Raw genomic sequence first — 26,587 nt, forward strand, 5'->3', positions numbered from 1 at the left:
CCTGCTAAAGTTACTATGCATAGTGTTATTTGTTGTTATGATTGTCTATGCTTTTGCTATGAAGATCCTTTGTGGAGGCTAAACAAGATTCCAAGATTACAATCCAGTACAGAGAGAATTTAAAACTGAAGCTTGTATGATACCAAATCCTTACATTTTTGCTTGTATGTTGCATGGCTTCCAAAAGTGAGTGTTCACTTAATGATTGCCAAGCTTCATTTCTTAATCATATTCATAAAGCCCAGGCCCTGTAAAAATGTGTGTACTTGCTCATGGGTCTGCAATCAATGTCTGATCTACTGTGGTCTAGAAAGAGCTCTTGCTCTGCCAAATGTCTTACCTGCCATATTAGTACATAAGAACACACTCCAACAAAGCATTAGGATTGTCAAAGAGAGATAATTATTGACAAGTAGTACAAACAGAACTCAAAATGAATAGGTAAAGCAAAAGGATTTTAACTAGAAATTGTAGTACATATAAATTCCGTAATTACTTTCAATGTCCATGTATATACACTTCTAGAGGACATGTAGCAATTCTAAGAAAAAAAAATCACTTAAAAATAATTTTGAAACCCCTCTTTTCTTCAATTCCTACACGTACTTAAAAATGTCTCAGTGGCTTCTTGTAACTCCCTTTCCCACAGGGCAGGTTTGTATGCTCATAGAGGGTTTTACAACTTGGCACTCTATTAACATAGAGCCAAACCTGAAGATCACTGCAGCCCATTTTCAAGCGAGAATAGCTGTTCTTTATTAATGAATCCCATTGGGAAAAGAACCATGGACATGGGGCTCATTTTGAAACAGTCATAATTATTTCTGAGTCTTTGAAATACTGCATAATGATCCTTCCCAAGAGGATAAATGATTCAGAAGTACTAGAAATTAAGATAATGAATTAAAGTTCAATGTTTTGCTTTATATCTACATGTAATTCCAGTGAAAAAGGAAAGCCTACCATAGACATCCAGTCTAAATAAATACCTTTTATTTACTTTTTAAAAGTTATTGGAAAGTTATAAATTACATATATCATTTCAGAGAAACATGCTGAAGTTTGAACTAGAGCTAGATTTCTTTCTATTCCATTACAGCATGCCTTTTTTTTTTTTTTTTTTTAAAAAACTAGTGTTTGTCTTACCTGATCTCATCTGTTAAACTACTAAATAGGAATGCTCTCCTAGAGATTGAAAATAATTTCGTATTAATGCACAGAAAAATCTGGAAATATTTAAATCACTAAACTTGCAATATATGTCAGAAAATATATATCTTTGTAGTCTGGAAGGTTAATTTTTTTCCCTCAAATATAACAATGTTATCCAGATACAACACTAGATATAATGTAATGTATAAGTAAAACCCTGTGTGTAGACTTGGCCTGCAGAATAAGGTGGGGTTGGGTGTTTTAGCACAGAGGAATCTATTTCTACTACAGTTGGTGACTTGGAGAGCTGCTTCAACCAGCCCTGTCCTGAAATGTCTAACTTCATCTTCACACCATCTCTGAAAGGCTTACAGCGTGGCGACTGCTGCTACAAAGTAGCCAAGAGAACCAGCTCTGGAACCACTGGAGTTTTCTTTTCTCTCCAATACTACCTCTTTGAGCTGACTCTCCCTAGACAGGCTACTTAATTTCTCTTGGTCCTAGCTCTGTGTAAGTTGAGAAGAATGCATTATTCTCATGCTGTTATGAGAATTAAATGTGGAAATGAATATTAGTGTTCCATTATAGTACCCAGCATATAACCTAATCTCAACAAATGAAATTTTACCATTATGATTTCCTGAACCCCTACAATAGCAGCCGTGGAACACGCCCTCTGGAGCCATGGGGGTGGTAAGCAAGAAGGTTCCATTTATCTAGGGACCTGGTTCAGAAAATCATGTGCTTTGGTTTAATGAGATGCTCAATCAGGTTTCCTGCCACAGAAGCCAGATAAGTTGATGGGTTGCCTCTCTGATCTATGTTCAAAGCTTGCTCCCTCACTGGCAAGTATTCAATTTACAAGAATGATTGCTCACTTCTCAGACATACCATATAGTTTCACAAGCATAGTGTTTCTCACGCTAGCTAGGTAGCTCATTTTTAAGTTTAATATGCCTGACACACAGCCTTGCTGATCATTGCCACTGGGAAAACGAATACAGATAAGCCTGCACCATTTCACGCTTCATTTTTCTTTTAGGAGTCTTGGCTGGGTTTCAGCTGGGTGTGAAGCTAGCATCGCTCTCCCAACTCACTCCTTAAGTTCCTCCTCGAGAAATCTTAGTTCTTGTTACCACTGTGGTTGACAGGCCACGAAAAGATTCAGTAGTATTAATAGCCCACAAAGTGTTACTGGGGGCTAACACCTGTTTCCTCTTCCTATTCTTTCAATTATTTTAAGAGCCATGTGCCTAGCCATAGTTATTGTTTTGTAAAATAAAAGATCATCTTTTGCATTTTAAAAAGTTTCTGCTTAGTCAACCAGCTCTGCAAGGTTTGTTATATGAAAGGAAGGTGGCTTCTCTTCCTTCTGCCTACCCAGGAGTCAACAATTTTAGTTGTCTATGGAATACTCTGTCAGCTCCATAGCTCACAGAGAGGCTGGCAATGTGCCAGGAGAATGCAGCCCCAAAATTTCTTCTTGGGAAGTTTATCTCTTTCTTTTACTCAAGGAGCCTGCTAATGTGGCTCATGAGATATCACCCAATTCCCTCACTTCCTGACTTGAATCTGTTGGCCTGAAATTTCCTATGTATCAGGGGGCAGACTACAGGCAAGGAGATGTCACCATGCGACCATCAAGCTAGAGCTGCATTGTGCAGCTGTACCACATCTCTCCCTTGCACACAGTTCCAGATGCACACCCACGTGATAGACTAGAGCAAAGCACTGGGAAAGCCCTTACCATTTCTATACATGCCCTTGAATGTCCCGCTGTTGTTGCCTCTGCTATGTCTACCTATCTAGTGTCTATCTCTACAGCTAACTTTAAACCTCACATCCTCTTTGCAGCCTGCCTTGGTGATAATTTCCTCCAGTGATGAGTGGACTTTTCCTTTTACAATGCCACATGCCTTCTCTTTAACCAACAAATGGACTGCATATCCTAGCTTTCTTTAAATGAAATTCTTCAATCAGGGGTTGTTTAGGCAGAGCACTGTGTTGGAAGATTCTAGGGTCACATATATTTGAATACATTTTTTTCTACAGGATACAAAACGTATTATGGCATAGTTTTATCATTTAAGAGTAAGAAATATAGTAAAATCCAAATTATAGGCTGACTACGAAGATTGCATTATATAAAGCATCATATCTGGGTGCTTAAAACAAAGCAGGGCTTTCATAAATTGTAGCCAATCAAAAAACAGCCAAATGTTGAAAAAGAGTTTTTAGAAGCTAACTTTAACATCTCTTTTTCTTGACTTCCTAGACAATCCTACAGAAAAGAGGAAGTTAAGAATCCTAGTTATCACTCATCATATAATGTTTAAAACCAACTACTGTTGTGAGATTATATGGCTCCATCATATAAAGCCCAGCCCAGGGGCTATCTCTTCCTCTCTTCCTCTTCTTCTTCATTCCATTTATTTATTTATTTATTTATTTATTTATTTATTTATTTATTTATTTATTTATTTATTTAACACTGCTTCTCACTGTGTAGCCCTGGCTGTTTTGAAACTCACTCTGTAGACAAGGCTAGCCTCTCACTCACATAGATCCACCTGGCTCTGCTTCTAGTGCTGGGATCAAATGCATGCATCATGCCTGGCTAAACTCAGCTTCTTAAGCAGTGGCTTACTAGTGTAAGTGAATATGGGAGCTGCAAAAAAAGGCACCAATAAAAAGTTTCTGATCCTTCAGTGACCATATCTTAGTTCAAAATCCAATGTACAGTGAATGAAGATTTTGCTGGAAGCACCTGCTTATGTTGCCTCATGTGACTTCACTGCAGCCTTGGTTTCTAAATACACAACATGAGCACTTTGTACCACACGCCGTAATGCCAAGTGACACCAATACATTCTGCCGAAAAACCTTGGTTCAGATTTCAGACTTCTATATCCTATTCATTAAAGTGTTTTTACTGCACATATAAAAGTTTTTGATCTTATAGAAATATAATGGCTTAATTATAGAAAACAAATACCAAATATTTTTCTCATATCCTTCCATAACTTGTAGATATCAATGTGTTAGAATAATTTATTATTTACTTAGGTTTTGAGATAGGGTTTCATGCAGCTTAGACTCTCCTGCTGCTTCTTATATAGTTGAGGATGACCTGTAACTCTGGATAGTGCTTTATTGCCTCCTGAGCATTGGGGTTACAGTCATGTTCTACCCCTCCTAACTCATACATGGTTTGATTTTCAAAGTTTCTGTTTGAACTGCTTACTTGATTTTCACAAAAATTGTTGGATGAATTTTAGCCTGAGACTAGGACAGGATTTCCAGCAATTTCAAAAATGTTTTAAAACAGAAATGTCTTGAAACATACTGCTGACATTTTGTACTGTATATTTATGCAATTCAGTGTTCTCAGCATTGATGTGTACAAAATCAAAAACACTGATAAACGTGAGGAAAAAGGCACTCTTTCAGACTAGATTTAATGTTTCATATAAAAGTAGTCAAGCATGTCCATCTAATTAGTATGCATAAATGATGAAATTATAGCTTTACTAAAGAATTTTTAAATATGAAGTTCTTTCTGAGTTATAATCAATAAATGTTCAATTTGTTTGCCTGCCTTATATAACGGCTTTACATAAACATGTCTCAGATAGAAAGTGGTCTTGAGAGGAAAAGTTTGGGTAGCTCGGATGTAGATTGTTTTGGGCATGCTGGAAAGACAAATGATGTGAGTCCGCACAGCCGAGAGCTATAAAGCTGCTTTTCTGTGATGGTCATTTTTAATTGTCAACTTTATACAACCAGAACCACTAGGGAACAAACAGACTCTCAATGAGGCATTGTCTAGATGAGGATTGTCTTAGTTGATATGAGAAGACTCAGCCCACCGAGGGCAGCACTATTTCACAGTGAGGGCTTGCTTCTGGACTGTGTAAGAGTGGGGCAGTAGAGCTGAGCACAAGCATGCAAACAAACAACATGTATATAGTTGTCTCTCTTGGCTGTGGATATCACGTGACTTACTTCAAGTTGCTGCCTGTATTTGTGGTCAATGAGGAACTGTAACTTGTAACTGTAAGCAGAATAAACTCTTTCTCTTTTAAGTTTCTTTTTTCGGGGCATTTTTTTTTCATAGTAACAGAAATGATGCTAAGATGTTTTCCAAGTGTAAGATCCTGACACCATCACTTTTCTGGACTCAGGTGTTTTTCTCCATCCTTTGCCCAGTAACTATCTTTCTTTTGCTTTCTTTGTTTGTTTGAGTTGGCCAGCCCACTTCCAGAACCCACAATGTGTTTGAAGTACACCCACTCCTCAGTAGAGTTGCCTTCGAATGACTCACAGACCATATATGGGCATCTTTACTGTGTAGTGTTCTTTTCTGTAGAGTCAATTTTGTTTCCAAAATTTGTTTGCCAAGTTTCCCTTGCCACATTGCTCCCCTTGTGAGTTAAAAGGCATAGTGACAAGTTAATTGTTTAATTTTGTGACATCATTAGTAATGTATGCCATAAGCATTTATCTCAGCATAGACCATCAAGAAAGTACCAGTTGAAAGTATCACTTAAAAATGCAAATTTAAAGCATGAAGCTTTCTTTCTCCTACAAACCTTTAAGAGTGTCACATGCAAAATAAGAAAACAATTTTCATTTTTCAGTTAAGTTGTAGCTCACCTTTCGAGGTCCTGTGCTTTTTAGTTCAAATACATCCATTGTGTAATTAACTCTACGTCCATAATGGTCAAACTGAACATTCCCAGTCAGCCCTTGAATTCGAACCTGTGAAGGAAAAAGAACACACACACCCATATTCATTTGCAGCTTCACTTCTTTAGGAAATCTCTTACTACTAGGCTAAGGACCATAGAAGGCTGTGGAATTAAAGCTACAATCGACTTTCTGGAATGCTTGAGCTACTGAGATGGAACTTGGAGGGGGAATATGAAAGGACATTAAAAACTATTTTGCTCTACATCTAGAAGATGAATTTTTTGTATTATAAAGTTTTCATTTTAACTAACGTAATTCTTTCCCAATATTGAAATATCCTTTATAGGACAGAATTGTATCTTCTTAGAGTAAATCTTCAGTTTCTTCTATATATCTACACAGTAGATTATGTAACTAGCATCCCCATGAGGGATCATATTCTTCTGGCTAACATTGAATTAAGATATAAAGAGCTAAAAATACATTATTTGAAAATATCCAAGCACACTGGATTCCAAATTGTCTTTTGATTCTCATTCATTTAACTTACACTTTGAACTTATCACATTTCAGAGGAGTTAAATAATTCTTACATATAATATCTTTAACACTTATTACTTGAAACATATTGCTTATGTTGGTATAAAAGAATAAAACTAGCATTTTCCCAAAGTTAAAGATGCCTTGAAGCAGTTCTTAGCTCTGACAAACATTTCTTCTTCTTTTATAACATAGGTTTATATTTCCTGGACTCCTTATGGCTAATGAAGCTAATGATGCTTTCTGGTGTATAAGTAGTAAGCAGATGCAAGTGCCATTGTTGAAATGAAGCATTCAATCATCATGTCAACACTTCCCTACAACAACAACCTGTTCATTCAAAATGGCAGCTGTTCCGCCAGGCTGGGTCCTTGAGCTACTTTATGGAGCACAAGTTCTTGCTAACCAAATGTGTCTGCACTGAGCCCCTTCATAATTCTAGACCTTTTTGGTTTTGCGGTGTTATCTTGAATACACATCTATATAAGGAATAAACATTGAGGTTCCATCTAAAAGTGTTTTGACATTGTAGAAGGCTTGATATATTAATGTGGAAATTATAATAGACATTAATGCTCAGATGAATAAGTTTTTTTGTAACATACCATGCTTATAAAAGATCATACAGTAAAGCAAAACTATGAGTTACCTGTTTCAGTGTTCTCTCCATGTCAATTCCCTGGCCCCAGGGAGCAGCAGGGTTTGCCAGACAATCCCCAGCATTTCCTCTCCTTGAAATATCAATTTTCTGTCTCCTAAGACTTCGGAAAGTTTCAGCCATCACCAGAACGCCATCGTAAGTCAGAGCAGAGGTGTACTAAGCATGTTAAAGTGTGTATAAAGGCAGATGTTAAAGTCTAGCACAATGAACAATCTGGTTCTCTGTGGGTTTGTGACAAAAACTCTATCTTTTCCCAAGAGCCAACATGATACTGATAATTTATTTATTTATTTATTTTTTTGGTTTTTCGAGGCAGGGTTTCTCTGTGTAGCTTTGCACCTTTCCTGGGACTCACTTGGTAGCCCAGGCTGGCCTTGAACTCACATAGATCCGCCTGGCTCTGCCTCCCAAGTGCTGGGATTAAAGGCGTGCGCCACCACCGCCTAGCCTGATACTGATAATTTATTGATGCTGGTTTTTGAAATATCTGCTCTTACTTTAACACAAAGACTGTATACCACATCTTATTTTTCTTAATTTTAAAGGAGAAAACTCAATCTGAAAATAGAGACCTTAAAGCACCAATTTCCATCATCTGGAAGAAGAAAGGCCTCAGGTTAAAACTTTATATTGTGTTTCAGTATAAACAGCTAAAGGATGGATACTACAGAGTGTTCTTAAATCCTTCATTGAGGTGGCTTAGGTCCAGGAGGGCTTTGTTGTCTTGTTCTTTCCTCCCCCCCCCCCCCCCCCGCCATGTTTCCTAGCAGTGTTCTTTGAGATTTGCTTTGCAAATGAAATATCTATGTTTAGTCTCCCAGAGGAATTGTTTGTTGTTATTGAGAAACGTAATGCTAGGAATAACATCTATTTTGTTCAACCTCAACAGTGTAAGCACCTATCATTCAATGATTGTGCTCAAGTGAACTTACCATTGCTTTAAGTTTCTAACTCTCCATCCCATTATCAATGTAGAAATACCCAGTAGAAACTATCTGCTTTCCAATGATCATCCACATTTCTCTTTGGGAAAAGAGTGAGCCCCTGGACACGATTAAATAGTGTAAAGCAGCAAGAAAAGCCCAAGAGGAAAATGTGATCTGTGGTAAATTTTGGTGATGTTTGATTAGGCAATTACTAAACACATTGGTGATAGGACATATTCTTCAAGCATAGAAGATCATCAACTACTAGGCATGACAATAACTGCATTATCTCCATCAGGAATTCCATATAATTAACACTTTCTACACCTGTGTCGGGGGAGGTTTGTGCCATGTTAAGCAGGGGATGAACTTGGTTTTTTTTTTGCCTGCAAATGAAAAAAAAAAAAATTTGGAATTCCGAATGTAAAAACTAAACTGAGACAATAAACCATTACACAGAAGAGCTAGTGTTTGAAGGAAGAAAAAACTGAAACTACAGGAGTTCCAAGAAAGCACTTTTAAGTAGTAGAGGAACTAAATATGAAGCTTGAATTAACAAGATATAAAGGATCATGTAATGTGAGAGAGCTGACAAGTGAGCAGCCAGGACACACAAGTAGAGGTATACATAGGCCTGTGCCCTCTCAGTCAAGATGGAATAGCTGAAGGAAAGAAGCAAATGAATATGCCTTCTCTTTTGTTCAACCCAACATGTCTCTGAGTAGAAAAAGCTTCTGAGTCATCTTTTTCTAAGACAAGAAAATAAAAAGGAGAAATAAAGACCTTTTCTCAAAGACAAACTTGTTAAAGACCTAAACGTCAAAGTGCACTACTTGTGTGCCAGGATCAAGAGATGAAAAACAAACAAACAAACGAACAAACGCACAAACATACTGTTTTTTTATTTTTTTTCCGGTAGTGAGAAAGAAGCTGAGAAGAGATGGTACAAAACAAAACAAAAACCAGCAAACACACTTGCTTTCTTGTAAAATGTCTCTTCATTTTTTAGGAAGTGTGAAGTAGAAAAAAGTAGAAACTGACACACAGTTGGGTGCAGTGCAAAGGAGACAGCCAATTGGAGAAGCAAAGACTGGAATCTGACAGGGCAGAGAGCGGACAGAAGCTGGAGTTTACTCTGAGTTCATTATGTCAGAGGCTCCGACTCTTCCTCATGTGCCTGATTGTGTTACAGTCAAGGAAAGCATATTTATGGATGCCCAGCTTACAGATAATATGTAGAAAATGCATATAAATAAACATTTCATTTGTGGGCAGCTTTAAAACTGCTTCTTAGTCTAGAGTTATTTGTTGTTCTGCCCATCAATCAGAACAGAGAAGTGAATTCTTCTCAACATTTGTAGGTATAGAAGACAAACACAGGCAGAATCAATGTTCAGTAGAAGGAGTTAGACTTTGATAGAAAATAAGTAAAATAAATTCAAGTTTTATTATGAAAATGGAAGATACAAGATACAGAACACAAAGCAGAAAAATAAAAAAGTAACTATTTGTTACAATTTTTCTCAGGATGACTTTCCATGTACTACCTAAGAGCTGGGTACAGAATGTACGTAGATATTGGGTAGGGAATGTGAGAATATGAAGGTTGTTAGTGGATGGCCATGGCTCTACAGGAGTTTACAGGAGCCAAGTATTAATTATGGGAAGTCCTTGCTGAGAATTGCAGAGTCTAACATCATGGAGAGTATAAAGGAAGATCACTGAGAAGGTGAAACGAGATAAACTTTGGAAGAAATTTGGAATGGATAGATAGGGCAGATAAAGGTGAAGGACTGTGGAGGTGGACACTTACACTTGGTGAATGGCACAGGGGCAGAACAGTTCTGTTTAACTAGGGCATCAGAAAGGTAGTAGAGGATCATCAAATCAAAAGGACACGTGTTCCCAGTATTTATTATTTTTATTAATTATTATTATTTCTTTTAGTGCAAGAAAGTGATGAGATCAGAAATCATATGTTGATTTTTGGCTAAAACATTAATCAATTGAAATACAATCAGTTCATTATAACTAACTAACATTTTTATGGACTGTTTTTAAAATTTCTTACTCATTAACATTTATTTGCAATCTCCAAATCCATACTTACTGATAGTTTTGTAGCCACTTACGGGTATAGTTAGAGTAGTGAAACATTTGATTCATCCTATATGAAAAGTTCCAGCTTTAGTTAAATAAAGAAACACTGAATTTTTTTTTTTGTTTCTACTCTCATGCTGTAAACAAGTGCACATTTTTTTTTTTGTGGTCCAGTAGGTGGTGTTTTCCTCAAATTTGTGCTTTTTTACAGTTTATTTTACAGCATAAAATGGCCTGAAACATAGCATTGATTGCTGCATAATGGTTGTAATGTGAGAAGGTACTGGTGTTTCTGAGAAATATATGTATTAAGTACATTTCCTTTGAATATTGGGTAAGCACTGTTGACCATGAGGTCAATGCTAAGGAAGCCAAAAATAAGTTAACTACAATGAATAAAACAAGATTATGTATTGATTAATTGACAGAAGGTCATAACTAGAGGCCCTGGGGAACTAATCTTATGTTTCTTCTAAGAACAATGGTTTAATATTTGGTCACTTATTACTTGGGGAAGCTTTTCAGAACATAATCAGAAATGGTAAAAATTGACTGCATATGTGTATTAAATGGCTTCTGGAAGCCTAGAATCATGCTAAAATCTGTGAAAATTTTATGTGTGGTGTGATCTCTGTTATAACGTCCTATATAGCTGTATTTATGAAATTACTGTGAAAATGGCTTAAATATTAATAGATGTTAATGAACCAGAATTATTATAAGCATACCCTCCAAAAAGCATCCCACACATTATAACATAATAAATAACCCAATGCAATAGTATGGAGAATGCAAGTTGGAGATCATCAAAAAGGGGACATTAAAATCATCATTCTTGCCGGGCGGTGGTGGCGCACGCCTTTAATCCCAGCACTCAGGAGGCAGAGCCAGGTGGATCTCTGTGAGTTCGAGGCCAGCCTGGGCTACCAAGTGAGTTCCAGGAAAGGTGCAAAACTACACAGAGAAACCCTGTCTCGAAAAACAAACAAAAAAAAAAAAAAAAAATCATCATTCTTATGTATTCCATGGCCCTCTGACCTTTGACTCATGAGCAGCGAGTTACCATGTTCACTAACATCTCGCTTGCATTAAAATATCAAAAAGAAAGATAAGCATATAAGTACTTAATTTTGAAATTTATTGATTCTATAGGGCACCTCTCTAATTCCAATACTGAATATGGAAAATTGACAGCCAACTACAAAACAAACCTTATAGCTAGGAAACAGAATAGCTCACTGTACTCATTGATCTTAGTTTTTCTATGTCTGAATTTCAAATCACATATTAAAACTCTACTTAGATGCATGTTGAGGAAATATTAGAGATTAAATTCATTATGTGGTGCTGAAAACCATTAAGTTGAGATGATATCTAAGACCCATCCTTTCAAATGAGACAAAAATGCACCCATGAATAGAATCTTGGCAGCATCCTCTGCAAATGCTAATAATACACTCATATATATATACATATATATGTATATATATAATCATATGGCTATCTCTTTTGAGAAGCTGGCACTCACATCCTGAGTGCTTACCATTTTTTCCCAAGTGCCTCTCGCTCTGCTTTAATGTCTGTCTTAAATCTATATTATACTCTTTCTTGATAATGTACAATTTCATCTAATATATATAGCTATATACTTATATGGTATATGCATATATAACACATATATATTATATATTATCATATCATAACATGCACACGTGCATGCGTGCGCACACGCATATACACACACACACACACATACACACACACACACATACAAGCATGGCAGAAAAGATGTTTCAGTGATTAAAAGCACTTGTTGCTTTTGCAGATGACTGAATTTTGTTCTCAGTACCCATATCATTGCTCACCAGTGCTGGGAACCAAAACTTCAGGGGATCTGGAACCTTCTTCTGGCCTCTTTGGGTACACTGACATATACAAACTCGTACACAGACAAACAGGTATATAATATAAAAAAATTAAAGAGCCCAGTATTTTATTCTTAAATTGAAAGGGAGATTGTATGTAAGCTTTACATTTTTCATTTCTACCAAGTTTTTAAATGTGGTATACTTATTATACTGTCTACTTACTATAAACCAGTTTTTAAATGTGGTTTTTATCTGGGTAGAAAAATTAACAACGGTCATTTGCATTTAAATGTTAGTTAATAAAACTATTTAATGTAATGCTTCAAGGAGTTCACACAGAAGACAATAATAATAAATTTCTTGAGTTAATCTGACAGCTCTGCTATTAAATGCAGACATTTGAAAATTATTTTATTTTTGTGGTGTGTTTGAATGTCTGTGTATGTGGCTCATATATGAATGTGCATAGGCATGTGCATCTGTAGGTGTGCTCACATGCACATGTCTATCTGGAGGCTACAGGTCCATTCAGGGATTCCTCTGCTGTTTAGGATGAGGTCTCTCACTGGACCCCAGCACTCATGGATCAGCTACACTGGCTGGCCAGTTAGCTCCTGGGAAGGACCTGCCTCCACCTTCCAGATCTGGGATTACAGGAGCACACTGCCGCACTGGTTTATGCTGGGGCTCTAAACGTAGGTCCTCTTGCTTGCATAGCAAGCCCTTTATTCACTGTACCATCTACACATACCCCACCATTTATACACTTCTCAGTGTTTTGGTGGTGCAAGGACAGTGAGAAGATGCCACAATGTGTCTGAAAGAATAAGAAAATAATCATAAAATAAAAAGTATTAATATAGGCTTGGCTGTTAAGAACACTTGCTGCTTTTGCATGGGACCTAAGTTCTGTTCCAGCCCCCACACAGTGGCTTAAAACTGGATTACATCCAGTTCTAGGGGATCTGACTCCATTTGTCTCCTCTAGGTCACCAGGCATGTCCATGATGTACAGACATACATGAAGGCAAAAACACTCATACACCTAAAATGAAATGACCTAAAGATTAAAAAAGACAACAGTATACAATATACAAAAACGAACAAATACCTTTGGAGGTGTTTCAGATCCTGGATATTCTCTCTGATCTAGTTTTTTCCAGCGATCCATTAGTTTGGTTACCATGGGTGTATTAAAATCTACCAACTGGAATCCAGTGACATTTGCTCCACCGTGTATAAATCTCTCAAGAGAAATATCCTTGAAACCCTGTTAAATTAGTAGAAAGCCTCATCAAATTTAGTTCATTAAACATTTTGGTTCTTTAACAGTATGTAGGTTAATGCAGATTTCCTTCCTAGTCCATATAATCACAATCCTGTTGATCCAAGAAAAAACATATTATTCCACTGATAACTAAGTAAATTGTCAGTGAGAGTTCTGGGTATGTGAACTAATAGCCAATGCTATGTACCAGGCTTTATATTATATCAAGATTTACTATATGCCAGGTTCTGTGATGATTATATAACAGTTTATCTATCCATCTTAATTATCCCTTTGTTACTGGATAGCTCTGATTAATTTTTTTTTTTCAAGACAGGGTTTCTCTGTGTAGCTTTGCGCCTTTCCTGGAACTCACTCTGTAGCCCAGGTGGGCCTTGAACTCACAGATATCCGCCTGCCTTTGCCTACTGAGTGCTGGGATTAAAGGTGTGCGCCACCACCGCCCGGCCAAGCTCTGATTAATTTTAAGGTAAGAAACTAAGGATCAGTAGCGTAAGGAAAAAAATCTTGTCAAGGTTACATGCATATACAATAGAGACAAGTTCTGATCTGATGAATTGATGGTGTGTTGACACTTTCAACTTTGTACTCCTTCATATTGTTATAGAAAAGAGTGCTTTTAATTTTATTAATTGTTATAACATTACCAGGAGAGGAAAGGCCCAAAAGAAACCTAGCCTTTGATTCTCACCTTTGTTGCATTCTGGCTTTAGATTACCGCCATGCTAAAACAGCAGGGGAATACTCTCAGTATGCACTCAGTATTTGTGAATGATTATTAATTAATTCACTAAACAGATATTTATATTGGGCCTATTATGTGCCAGCCAATTTGACAGCTCATTGGTAACATTCTCATTTAATTGAGAAATAAGCTTGACAACACATTGCAAATTTATGCTTTAGAAATGGGAAAACACTGCCCATCAATCTCTATCCACTAAACCGTCTGTGGAGCATTTGTGCGCTTTTACCATTGCATAGGGCAGACCCACAGGCAGGCAAATCATTTCACTGCTTTCTAAAAGCCACAGTAATTCAGCTCTTACATTAGCTGCTAATTGATGAGATTATTATTTTCTTTCAGTCTTAGCTGAAATAGAAGGTCTGCTAAGCCTTCTGTGTAGCTTTAGTCACAGCTGCAAGGCACAGGCAAACTGCAGCCCTTAGGGACACTATCAGATGCAGTCTGTCTGTCAGTACACCGAAGGTAAAGGAAAAACAGTTATTGTGTCTGATTGTAACAAACATCTGTCAGTTATGGTTTGAATGAATGGTAAGTGGCTTGGCTAATTTTGGCTATATTTGTTTGAGTACAGGCAATATTTCCTCCTTCATTTACGTTCTTATGATTTTATATAGAAAATTGATAGGATCTAGACCATGACCCAGTTTCCTTGGCAACAGTTACTTTGGTAACCATTTAGTTTTTGTTGGAATTTACAGAAAGTCATAGAACTAAAGGGCATCTAAGGCCACACTATAATGAAGTCACTTACTCCCCAGTTACTATTGGTTAACTATCCAAACAAATAATGTTCCTGAGGGCAGGAGTGAGCCAGGAGAGCTCCCTCTCCTGTGGAAATGGCCTCCTACATTTGCCTGCACTTCACGGTGGGTAATGAACTCTCTAGATTCATTCCCAACTTGATCTCCTTTTAAATTTCCACTTGTAATTTGCAGATCTTCTAATGGGGAAATGTCTAAAATTATAGGTGCCTGATATCTGTGACGATGTTTGTCCATCTATAAGTCCATTATGTCATCATTGTAAGCAAAAGCCCATTTTTTATATTTTCTCTGATTCGGATTAATATTTCTGCTGTATTTTACACACTAAGTCATGTCAAGGCCACTTCAGTACGGTTACCAGGAGATCAAGAAGAATGAGGAAGATTCTCTCTTATCTTTTAGAAATTACTCTGAAGAAATGAACCTTAGGTAAATACTTCTAATGTACATGTAGATTAGGGCAGAAAATTTGAAATAGACAGGAAGCACAAAAGAAGAATTAGGACAATGTTGGCAAGTTGATATACTCTTAACTGGGTCATTGAAATTGTATAAAACTGCCAAATTAGATGTTTGATGAATTGTGGCTGGTTCTCATGTTGAAGTTAATCAAATACTTAAACATGGATGAATCATTTACTGTATGTACCATTGGTTTATCTTTGATTGAGGTATGTACGGTGTCTATATATAGTGTGTGTGAGTGTGTGTGTGTGTGTGTGTGTGTGTGTGTGTAAGAAGTAGATTCAGTTAGTCTTTAGTTACACGTGTTGAATATGCTATAACTTTATACTTCTTTATGATATATCTAAGTGTTTTGTTAGATACAAACTGAATTCATTTAAAATTTTAAAACCTAGGAAAGAATATAACTCTGACTTTGTGCCAAGATTCTCATATTGCTATTGGCAGTCATACTTATATTGTTCAACAGCTGAAGGAAGAGCAAATATAAAAACAGAGTAATGTATCTAAGGTCAGCTCCTCTAGGAGCCTGTGGGTATGTTCTAATGAGTGTCTACTGTGTGTCATGGTTCCTTGGATATATTATTTATTTACTTAAGAACTTATTTATTCTTTACAATCAGACAGGTCAGAGCTTTGGATTTACCTTTGAGACTTAGTGATCTACATGATCTTGGGTAAATTACCCAAGACTTTATTTTCCAGTCTATAGAATCAGATATCTATTTTAAAGGACCAATTAAAACAAATTAAATTACAACAACAAAAACCCAAGCATAATGACCAAAGCTGAGGAGTACAACAGGAAGAGCAGAAGTTCTGGTACAGAGAAAAGGTGAAGAGCCATTTCTATGGTAAGAAGGAGGAACCCTCCTGGCCTGAACAAATTGATGGGAGCCAATTTCTTATTTATTACTGTGCCAAAGGACGTTGGAACCTTTTTAGTACAGATTAGGTTTAAAAGAACAATTTGATGAATGAAAAATAATATTTACGATTAGGGCACAAAATCATTTGTGAAGCCAGAAGGACCCAAAAGACAATTCAAGTACTTAAGGATAACTCTCTAAAAGAGGGGATTGTAACTCTTCACTAAGATCTAGTGGGATAAATGCCTCTGGATGGAGGTAAGCTATGAGTGCTACAAAGAGAAAGCAGCAGTAGGTATATGGGAGTTGTTTGGTTTGTTAAAGTAGTGCAATTGGTGGACTGGGAAAGAGACCCCATGGTGCAGTAAGGTAAAAATCTTAACAGAGCTATCTTCATTAAGTTAAACATTAAAAAGTTGAGATGAAAGGATTTATGTAGAGCAGTCTTGAGCTCACTCTGATAAAAGACTGTAAAAAACAGATACAGTGAGCCAAAAGGAAATACATACTTCTGTGTCTAAGTCTCTTAGGGATTTCTAAAATAATACTTATTATTAAGCTATCATCTGCTTTAAAAAATAACTCTAGGTAATTTGTGTGGCTGAACAACTACAAACATACTCTTTGAACCATACAAAAGATGTAGGAAAGGAAAAGAGATTTCAGCCATCTTCCATCTATAAGTTCCATTCATCTTTAATATGCAGCTGTTAACAGAAAGGCCATTGTGTCAAATCTCTAGACCTTCTTGGACTCTGGTGACTTGAATGAGAATGGACCCATTGACTTATGTATTTGAATAGCTGATCCCCAGTTGGCCAAACTGTTTGAGAAGGATTAGGAGGTATGGCCTTGTTGGGGGAAGCATGTCATTGGAAGAAGGCTTTGAGGTGTCAAAAGCACAAGCCCTTCCCAGTTTGCTGTCTCTCTGACTCATAAATGTTGTCTCAGATGAAAGCTCTCAGCTATTGCTCCAGTGTCATGCCTGACTGCCTGCTGCATGTTCCCAGCCATGGTGGTCAGGCACTCTGACCCTGAAAACTGTATGTCCCAAATAAAGTCTTCCCTATAAGTTGCCTTGGTCATGGTGTCTTACCACAGCAATAGAAAATTACTAAGACAAACCCTCAGTGGGCTCAGGCTTGAGTAACAGGGTAAGGGATCATAAATTCAGTCAATCTGGCTAGAGGTGAGGTACTAGCATACTCCCAGTAACTACAACAGCTAGGACATGACACTACTGTGACAAGAAAAATGTCAATTTATACCCATTTTGTCAGGGTAGAATGAAATATGAACTGAATGATAGGGAAGTGAGAAGATAAATTCAACTTAAAGGCAATATAAGACAACCACAAACATGGCTGAGTATTAACAACCCATTGCATCTTTACTCATAAATTGGAAAATATTTTAAAAAATAATTAAAATCTGCTTTGATTTCAGCCAATCATATTAAGAAGGTAGAATTTCTGTGGCATTCTCTACTTTCTTGGCTTATTCAGTTATTTTATGTTTGCTTATTTGCTTGTATTGACTTTTTGGAACAGGGTCTAGGCTGCCTAGAACTTACTATGAACCCATACAGGCCTTGAATTCATAGCAATCCTCCAGCATCAGACTACTGAATGTTGGAACTGCAGCTGTAAGCCATGATCCTTGGCTCTCCTTTAATTTTTCGTTTAATGAGTATCTTACTAAGTTTTCCAAGCTCACCTTGAATTTACACAGCCCAGGGTAGCCTGCATCAGCCTTCTAAGTGCTGGGATTATAGACATGAACCACCACACCCAGTCAGAGGATTCTCATTTTAAAGTAGCATATTTAAATCCAGGTTCTCTAGGTTTTAACCTTTTTTAAATAAAGGGTATTGTTAATCTTCACAAAAAATCATGCTTGTGAATTTACAGTGCAGTTTCCTGCATATTGATGTTTATTTAGCATTATTCTCTTTTTAGTAAATATAGGTTTTACTCTATATCTACTGATTTGATTTTGAAACTGTAACTAATTCATTCTGCTGAAGTGAATCTGGAATGTACGTAGCCACCGGCTAATAAGGGTAGCCAGTTTTCATGACAGGTGAAGTAGTAGTCTCCCATTGATTGTAAGCTATAATTAAATAAACATAATTAATTTCAAAAAATATTTCAGAACATTTGTTATCATATTATAAATATAATAGATTTCATTTTTGACCTTGTAGCCTATATACCTGCTGAACTTATGTATTAGCTCATAATTATTTTTTTTAATTCCTTATGATATTCCTATATGCAAATTCTCTCTATTTGGATAACTTTTATTTCCTTTTTGCCCAACTACTCTTGATAAGATCCATGTTATAATATTTAGTAAAAGTAGTATGCTAACAAATCCCTATTTTGTTCCTATTCTTTTTTTATTTTAGCTTAGGTTCATCTTCACCTTGCTGTGTAACCTAGTGTGGCTTTGAACTTCTGATTCTTTTGATTATACCCCTGAATTCTAGGATTTCAGACCTGCACCACCACATTGAGCTTATGCAGTGCTAATGATAGAACCCAGGCCTCTGTGCATTCTAGGCAAGCTCTCTTCTGACTGAATTACATCTCCAGTCCCCTAGCTCATCTCTAATTTCAGTGGAATCAGTCTTTAACATTTAATTGTAATGTTAATATCAAATTTTATTTAGATTCTGAACAAATTTTGCATTTGAGAGTCCTGTATATATAGCTCATAAGAAATAGTTGTGGATTGGCTGCAAGAACAGAAACTAGTTAACCTATATAGATGAATGAATGCCAGGAGAATCCATATTAATACTGCACATTATAACATAGCTGGGTGCATGTCACTGCTCTAGTCACAATAGAAGCTTGCTATTTTTTTAGTGAGTGTTATGCTTCTGTTTCAAGGAAACAAGTGGTTTTCTATTTCATATGTTGATACTTCAGTGTAAATATGCTGTCACCCATTAAGGCTGTTTAAGGCAGGCTCTGAAATCCATTAGTGTGTTATAAATATCAATTTTTTTCATCTTGCATTGTCTTACTTATTCTAGCTGCCAATGTAAGCCACTCATTTCTACGATAGTTTATAACATATTGATTTTCCTTTCTGCATTTATTGTTTAGAAAAAATGTCAAAACTGCCCATTTGCGGTAAAATAATTCATTAGAAACTCATTATATAATGTCGATCAGAATAGAGATATCCCTGACTGTAGGCTTTTATGCTACATTGATTAATGACAAAATATATTTGCTTAAATATATGTACTTTTACAAATAGATGAGACACATAAACTGTGGGGCTACTAAAATAAATAGAAAAGATGAGGCAAATTTGGTGATATTGCTATACTAACCCATTGTGTTGTAACATTTTTATTCTATTCAAGAAATACAGTATGATCATTTTTATAATCCATTGCTGTATTATATTGTCTCAACTCTGTGCTGAAATCGAGTTCACCAAAGACTGGATGTCTCTCTTTGAACCTGTGTGGCACACTCAATATACAGATGGATCTCTCTCTCTGAATATGTAATGAATGGCACACTCAACATGCAGAAAAATGACAGAACTGAGTCTCTTCTCTGTCCTTTATTAGCTTTCCTTCTTGCTTCAAGAATAAGGTTCTCATCAAAGAAATACATGATAGAAAAAAAGGAAGTATTGTTGCCTTCCCTAGGATAAGCCACATTTCGGATCAAGGTCTAAGATTGTGGTAGTTCGAATAAAAATGTACCCCCTGTAGGCCTTTAGGGATGTGTGGCCTTGTTGAAGGAAGTATGTCACTAGGGCATGAGCTTTGAGATCTCAGAAGCTCAAGCCTGGTCAGTGTGTCACTAGATCCAGATGTATAACTCTCAGCTACCTCCTCAGCACCATGTCTGCCTGTATGCCATCATACTTCCTGCCATGATGAAAATGGACTAAACTTCTGAACTGTAATCCTGCCTCAATTAAATCTTTTCCTTTATAAAAGTTGTCCTGGTCATAGTGTCTCTTCACAGCAATAAGACCCCAACTAAGACAAAGATGAAATTTCTCTATAATAAAACGAAGGATGTGCCCTTCCACAGACAATTTCTCCAAGCTGGTGGGTTAACCAGAAGTACTCAGAGAGCCTCATTTGATATTCTACAAAGACTTGTTTGGGGTGTGCAAGCAGTTCATTCCATGTTATTTATTATCAATCTCTATTTGAGTTGAAAGGCTGATGTAGTTTAAAAATGTGTTATTCCCATTCAAAATATTTGTATAACTAGCCATTATATCTTGTTTTTCTTAAAATTGGGGAATATATGTATCTATAGACTAGCATTTATCATTTAGACAGACAATAAGCCAGTATTTAATTTGATAAGTGATATCATGGTAAAGAAAACATTATAATTACTTCTCGATGTCCCCTGGCAGATCCAAAATAATCTGCATAAAATGCATACTGAATTAAAATATGATTATCATTTTAAATTATTTAAATCATTAAAGTATGGTGATTATTGCAATAGCATAACCTGAAGTACAGTAAATAATGTAGTTTAAGCATTGATTAGAGCATTATTTTAAGACACAATCCTAAATACTCAAATTCTTAGTAAAGTAGAAAACAAGATTTCTTACCAAATTTGCGATGATATAATGGTAGCCTTTGACATGCTTTCCAACACTCACAATCTATTAATACAAGAAATGACAGAAAATTTAACTTTATTAAAACATTATTTAAAACATTAAAAGAATATATGAAGTTGGGGGAAAGTGGTGATGGCAATACAAGAGGAATTGGAGGGGAGGGAGTGGGAGTGCGAATTTGATCTAAACACATTCTAGTCATTCATAAAGTTCTTAGCAAACACAAATTTAACCAGGGCTGGTGAGATGGATTACTGGATAGAGGTGTGTACTACCAAGCCTGATGGACTGCATTTGATCCCAGGACATACTTTGTGGAAGGAGGGAGAACAACAGTACACATTGTAATCTGACCTCTACATGTATGCCATGCATGCACAAAATAAAATTAATTAACTACTGCAGTATAATTTCCTATAGAATGTGATGGGAAAACAATGTCATGCGACTTATACAAGTGGAACGTTATAATCAGAAGAACTCATAAACCACATTAAAATACACTGTTAAAGCAAAACTATTATTTAATTTCATTCATACTTTATTAATTACAAATAGTTTTCTCTACCCTTTTGGAAAAGCTATAATATTATAATTTCCCCAGAGAGATTAATAGTGCTATGAACCAACTGTTCATATGTATTTCTCAAGGGAGTAGATTATTAGCAGAGAAACAAAATAATTCTAGTTCAAAGAATTTACTTTTGAAAAACATAAATATAAGAGAGGTGAAATAAAACAAAGGAATGTCAATGAATGCAATTTTTTGATTATGTATGGATTGACATGCAGAGAGAACTGCTAGATTTCCCCTTTTGGTGGCAACAGACAAATTCCAATGAGCACAGGAGAAAGCTGGTGGAGATGAGATGGAGATAATTACTGGGAAGGCACTGTATTAGTCATGACTAATACAGCACTGGTTTCAGGGTCTTGTACTTAGAAAGAAGACTGGAATGCTTCATTTTTATATTTCCATTTCATTTTATATGTCCATGCATTCTAATAAAATAAACAGATTTCCAAAGAAAAGGATTAAATGGAGGTTAAAAAAAAAAAGCCAGTGAATTTAACTCATATCTCTACCCTTAATTTAAACCTCAACTTACTCCACTTCTCTGTTAGGGAATGCATAATATTTAGCCTTTTGACTTATTTAAGGGATGTATTTAGATTCAGTCTGCCCAGAGAAGCATCTGTTATTATTTTATTATTAGTTAAATTTATTCATTTATTTTGCATCCTGACCACAGTTCCCCCCATCCCCCTACCCCACTCCCCTACTGCCGAATCTTCTACTTTGAAGTCTTCAGATGCGATAAAAGTATCAGCACGCTATCCAGCATCCCCAAATTACTTTATACAAGAGCTTCAAACTTTTTCTGTCTGGACCCTTTCACCTGAGGAATTTTCATATGTCCCCTTTTCATATGTAGGACCATGTAGGCATATTTTCAGATAATAAATTAAAAATAGGGACTGGGAGCATAGTTCAAACTTTTTGACTTTGAGGACTGATCTTCAGTTTTGGAAGTTTTTCAAGCAATATTCCTTAATATATCTCCACCTACAAAATAGTATGTATTTGTATGGGACCATTTTTACAATTACTTCTCAGATTCTAGATTTTCAAATCACTATGTGTGGTACAAATTCAAAATTTAATCTGCATGAAAAAGGGTGTAATAACTCTTAGGAAAGATGGCTCTATTAACATACTAAGCCTAGGCCAAGACAAAATACACTTAACGGATGCTCTAAGTAGTTGGCACATACTTTTCTACTCCATTTTGATTGTGTTGTTGAGATTGTTCTGGCTTTATATAGGATCTGAGCTTGGACTTGTTATCTTTCCTGATCTTAAAGTTCCTCTGTCTGGGTGAGCACTGAATTCCATATCAGTCCATCCCATCTCTTACCTCCCTTTACTGTAGTCACCTTTTGTTCTCATCTGTTGAAGATTTTCTTCATGCACAGCTATAAATGTATGATATTTTGCATAGAATTTGTACATTTTAAAATCTGTTCAATGTATCTAACCTATAATTTATCCATCAATTCAAACTTCCTTTGAGAAGCTTGCCACAAAGGTGAAGAAAAACAATAAACTGACAGAATTATAAAGAAAAGCCAGCAAAGAGACATCCTAGTTTGCTTTCTATTCTGTGATAAAGGACATAATCAAAAGCAAGTGTGGTAAAGGTTTTATTTGGTTTAGAAGTTACAGCGCATCATCAAGGAAGCCAAAGGATGAACTCAAGGCAGGTACCTTGAGATAGAAACGGAAGCAGAGGATGTGCAGGAGCATTGGTTACTGGGTTGCTTTCCATGGCTTGCTCAACCTTCTTTCTTATAGAACTCCGGGCCATCTGGACAGGGATGGCACCACCCCCAGTGGCCTGGACACTCTCATATCAACCATTAATAAAGAAAATGTTCCACAGATTTTCTACAGGCCAATCTGATGAGTTATTTTCTCAACTGGAGGCTCCCTCTTCCTGGATGACTGCAGCTGCATCAAGTTCACAAAAAACTAATCAGCACAGGAGACATTTACTAAGTTGTCATATTGATTGTTTCAAATGGACAATGGCTGGGCGGTGGGGGTGCATGCCTTTAATCCCAGCACTTGGGAGGCAGAGGCAGGTGGATCTCTGTGAATTCGAGGCCAGCCTGGGCTACAGGGTGAGTTCCAGGAAAAGCGTACAGCTACACAGAGAAACCCTGTCTCACAAAACCAAAACAATAACAACAAAACAAAACAAAAAAAAAATCAATGGACAATGTCAGACTTGGGGTTTTACCAAAGTAGAGAATATTTTATGTTTAATGATAAGTCTGAGTGATTTCACCTTGAGTACAGACCACCTGTGTACTTCAGGAAAGAAACAGTTTGAGATGGAAACTATAAATCTAGTATACTTCTGCCCTCTTCAAGGGTGGTTGGTCAATGTTGTCATAGGAAAGTGATATTAATGTGGAGACTTGGCTGTAAAATATAATTATCAGCTTTCATAATGACAAGCTGGTGTAGTGGTAAAGGAGCTGGACCACCTGAATTGAAAGAGGCAATGTGACTACATAAATAGTAATTATCAAGTGTCTGCTTAGAGTTCTGAAAAACAAGTCAGCAAGGATGTACCAGCTGTCACTGTAAAAGGAGTTTGTCTTTTCAATAATACATGCTTAAGAGATACTATGAATTTGAATCATGCAATTGCTTTTTCTTGCTTCTGTTTCAGCAAACAGATACTTCTTTAGAAATATCAATGATGCTGGTCAAATAATTCAGTTGCAAAACCAGGAGCATGCATAAATAAGTCAGTGTTATGATGTTTATGTCTGATATTGGTATGATAAATTGTCATTAATATAATTTCTAATCCCTTCTTTCTGGCTTGCAAATTCATATCTCTATACCTATAGATTAGTGCAGACTTAGACCTCATCAGAGAAGTTTGTGCAAGTGGACATCAGTTAATGAAGAAACTTACAACTGGTCAAAGTGTAGAGAATAAGTGTCTGTAGTGTGCTCAACTGTGGGAGCCCGTTCTCGGGTTCCTCATGGCTTTACCCAGCAAGTCCGCATAGAGGGTGATTAGGACCACGGGCCTGAGTGCAGGTGTCTGAGATGGTCTGCACTTGGCTGTGCTGTGGGAGGAGGTCTTTTGCTCCACCCCTTGGTGTCTCTATAAAAACCCTGGGGCAGAGACAGTCAGGGCCCGTTGGAAAAGGTTCCAGGCCCTCTCGAGGCTATCCTTTATTTTCTATCTGTTTATCTCCACAAGATTCTCCGCAATAAATCCTTCTATCTAATATTTCCTGCTGCTCGCACTCAAGAAAACTCTGGGGAGCTGTGGGGGTGGTGGGTAAACGCCCCACACTCAACCACAAATAGGATATCTGTATCATAACTTCTCCTCCAAAGGCTAAGAGACCATTTTTAAAGAGGGGGCAAGTAGATTAGAAGAGCCAGGATTTAGGGAGGCCCAGACTGAAACAGTGTCTTCTGGACATGATAGGACCACTGTGCTCATATGAACTCACAGCATCCTTGGGTTTTGGCACAAAACCTGGACAGGATCAAGCCAGTCAACTTTTTATAATGGAAGAGGTAGCAGCTCACAAGCCCCCACGCCAGCCGAGCAGCTATTGGCAGTTGATAACTTCCGGAAAAATCATTTTTCTCTAAGGGTGTGGACTTTTCAGGTGGATGGTTTGCCAGTGGAGGGCACACACTGGACTTAGTGAGTTATTTATAAAAAAACAACAATAAGAAACTTAGGTACTAGGAGAGAGGGATGAATCTGTTGTGGAATATTACTTTATGTAAAGATGTATTACATTTGTTTATGCTGCATTTGTTTGTGTTGTGGAATATTACTTTAACTAGGCAAAGATTGCTGCATTTGTTTAATTCTATGAAGATTTGTTGCCTTTTACCTTGCCTGCCCAAAGCACCCGATTGGTCCAATAAAAAGCTGAATGTCCAATAACTAGGCAGAGGAGGGACAGGAGGGGCTGGTGGGCAGAAAGAATAAGGAGGAGGAGGAATCTGGACTCTGGAGGAGAACAAGGGAAGAGAGAATGAGGTGAAAAGAGAGGGAGAAGCCCAGGGCTAGAAGCCAAGTAGTCACCAGCCAGCCAGACACAGAGGAAACAAGAAAGTAAGATATACAGAATAAAAAAGGTAAAAAGCTCCTAGGCAAAATGTAGATAAAGAGAAACATTAAAACAAGAGCTAAGATAAGGCCAAGCATTCATAACTAATAACAAGTCTTTGTTTCATAAATAGGGGAGCTGGTTGGTGGCCCAAAAGAAAACTTGCTACATGGATCCAAGAGGAGTCAGGGGAAGGAGGGTGGGATAATGTGATCAAAATACATTGTATGGTTGACATAATATAACAGTTTAACACACTGTTAAAAATAAGCTAAGGCCATTCTTTCTATATTCTCGGTCTCTACTCACTTATTTCCTTAGCTTTCACAAACATCCCAAACTTTGTCATTTTAGCGTAGTGGCCACGTTTTCTCATTTCCCTTCAGAGCCAATTACAATTTTACCAGTAATCCAACTAAATCATTTGAAGTTTATATGAAATGTTATTTCATTGTTTGGGGACTAGCACCTTCCCTGCATTTAGTAACATTTTAATAGCTTTTTGATCATGCATTTTACAATTTGCATACGTATAATCATATTCAATAGACAGAAGTGGGGTTATTTAAAAATGTAACATGTATGACCCCCGAGTTAATCTCTTTGCTTGTATTTTGGTAGGATATTTTTGCATCTGAGTTCATTGGGGCTTTTTAATATTAATACTTCAAGTAGTTAAGTAAAAGAGAATGTAAGTACTTATAAAGTGAATTTATAGGAAGCAAATATGAGAGCAGATATTCAGTCACAACAAATAAGAATTGACCTGAATATCCTCTCCCTGAAGGCTAGCTTTTATGGTACCATAAGATTCCATGCAAGATTTCAAAGGAGAGAAGCAACTAGTAGTCCTACCCAGCTATAATGCCTATGAATCACATCAAGGACCAGCATAGTAAGATAGCCCTATGGATGTAGTAGTGGTACACATGTCTTGGTGGTAACAACAGCTCTCCATTTGAACTTAAGACTCACTCAACATGTGGGGTACCATGACTGGTACTGGAAATCCAGGTAAATAAACAGTGCTAGTGAAATCATAGTCATTGGAGGAGAACCTATAAATACTAATTTACTTAACTAGCATAATCCCTAACAAAAATCTAGAAACATTTGTTCTTATAATCACAGATAAGTGTAGTCTTCACTCCTCAACAAGGAAATTTCTCTTTGCAACAAATAGAGACCACCACAGAAAACCACAACCAATCAAAAGGCAAAGTTTT

The 26,587-nt window shown here is 36.8% G+C and overlaps 1 protein-coding gene across 2 annotated transcripts in view; it reads right to left on the reverse strand.

Moving 5' to 3' along the window:
* Gria4 (glutamate ionotropic receptor AMPA type subunit 4) overlaps nt 1-26,587 on the reverse strand; it is a 388,873-nt gene that overhangs the window by 66,521 nt on the left and 295,765 nt on the right. For both annotated transcript variants that reach the window (XM_059267271.1, XM_059267270.1), the window contains exons 6-9: nt 20,688-20,741; nt 13,051-13,209; nt 7,034-7,201; nt 5,809-5,913 (exon numbers count right to left, since the gene is read on the reverse strand). In XM_059267271.1, the coding sequence (XP_059123254.1) occupies nt 5,809-5,913; nt 7,034-7,201; nt 13,051-13,209; nt 20,688-20,741 (486 nt within the window). The remainder of the gene's footprint in view (nt 1-5,808; nt 5,914-7,033; nt 7,202-13,050; nt 13,210-20,687; nt 20,742-26,587) is intronic.

This window comes from Peromyscus eremicus, chromosome 7 (assembly GCF_949786415.1).
Source record: "Peromyscus eremicus chromosome 7, PerEre_H2_v1, whole genome shotgun sequence".
Classification (NCBI taxonomy): domain Eukaryota; kingdom Metazoa; phylum Chordata; class Mammalia; order Rodentia; family Cricetidae; genus Peromyscus; species Peromyscus eremicus.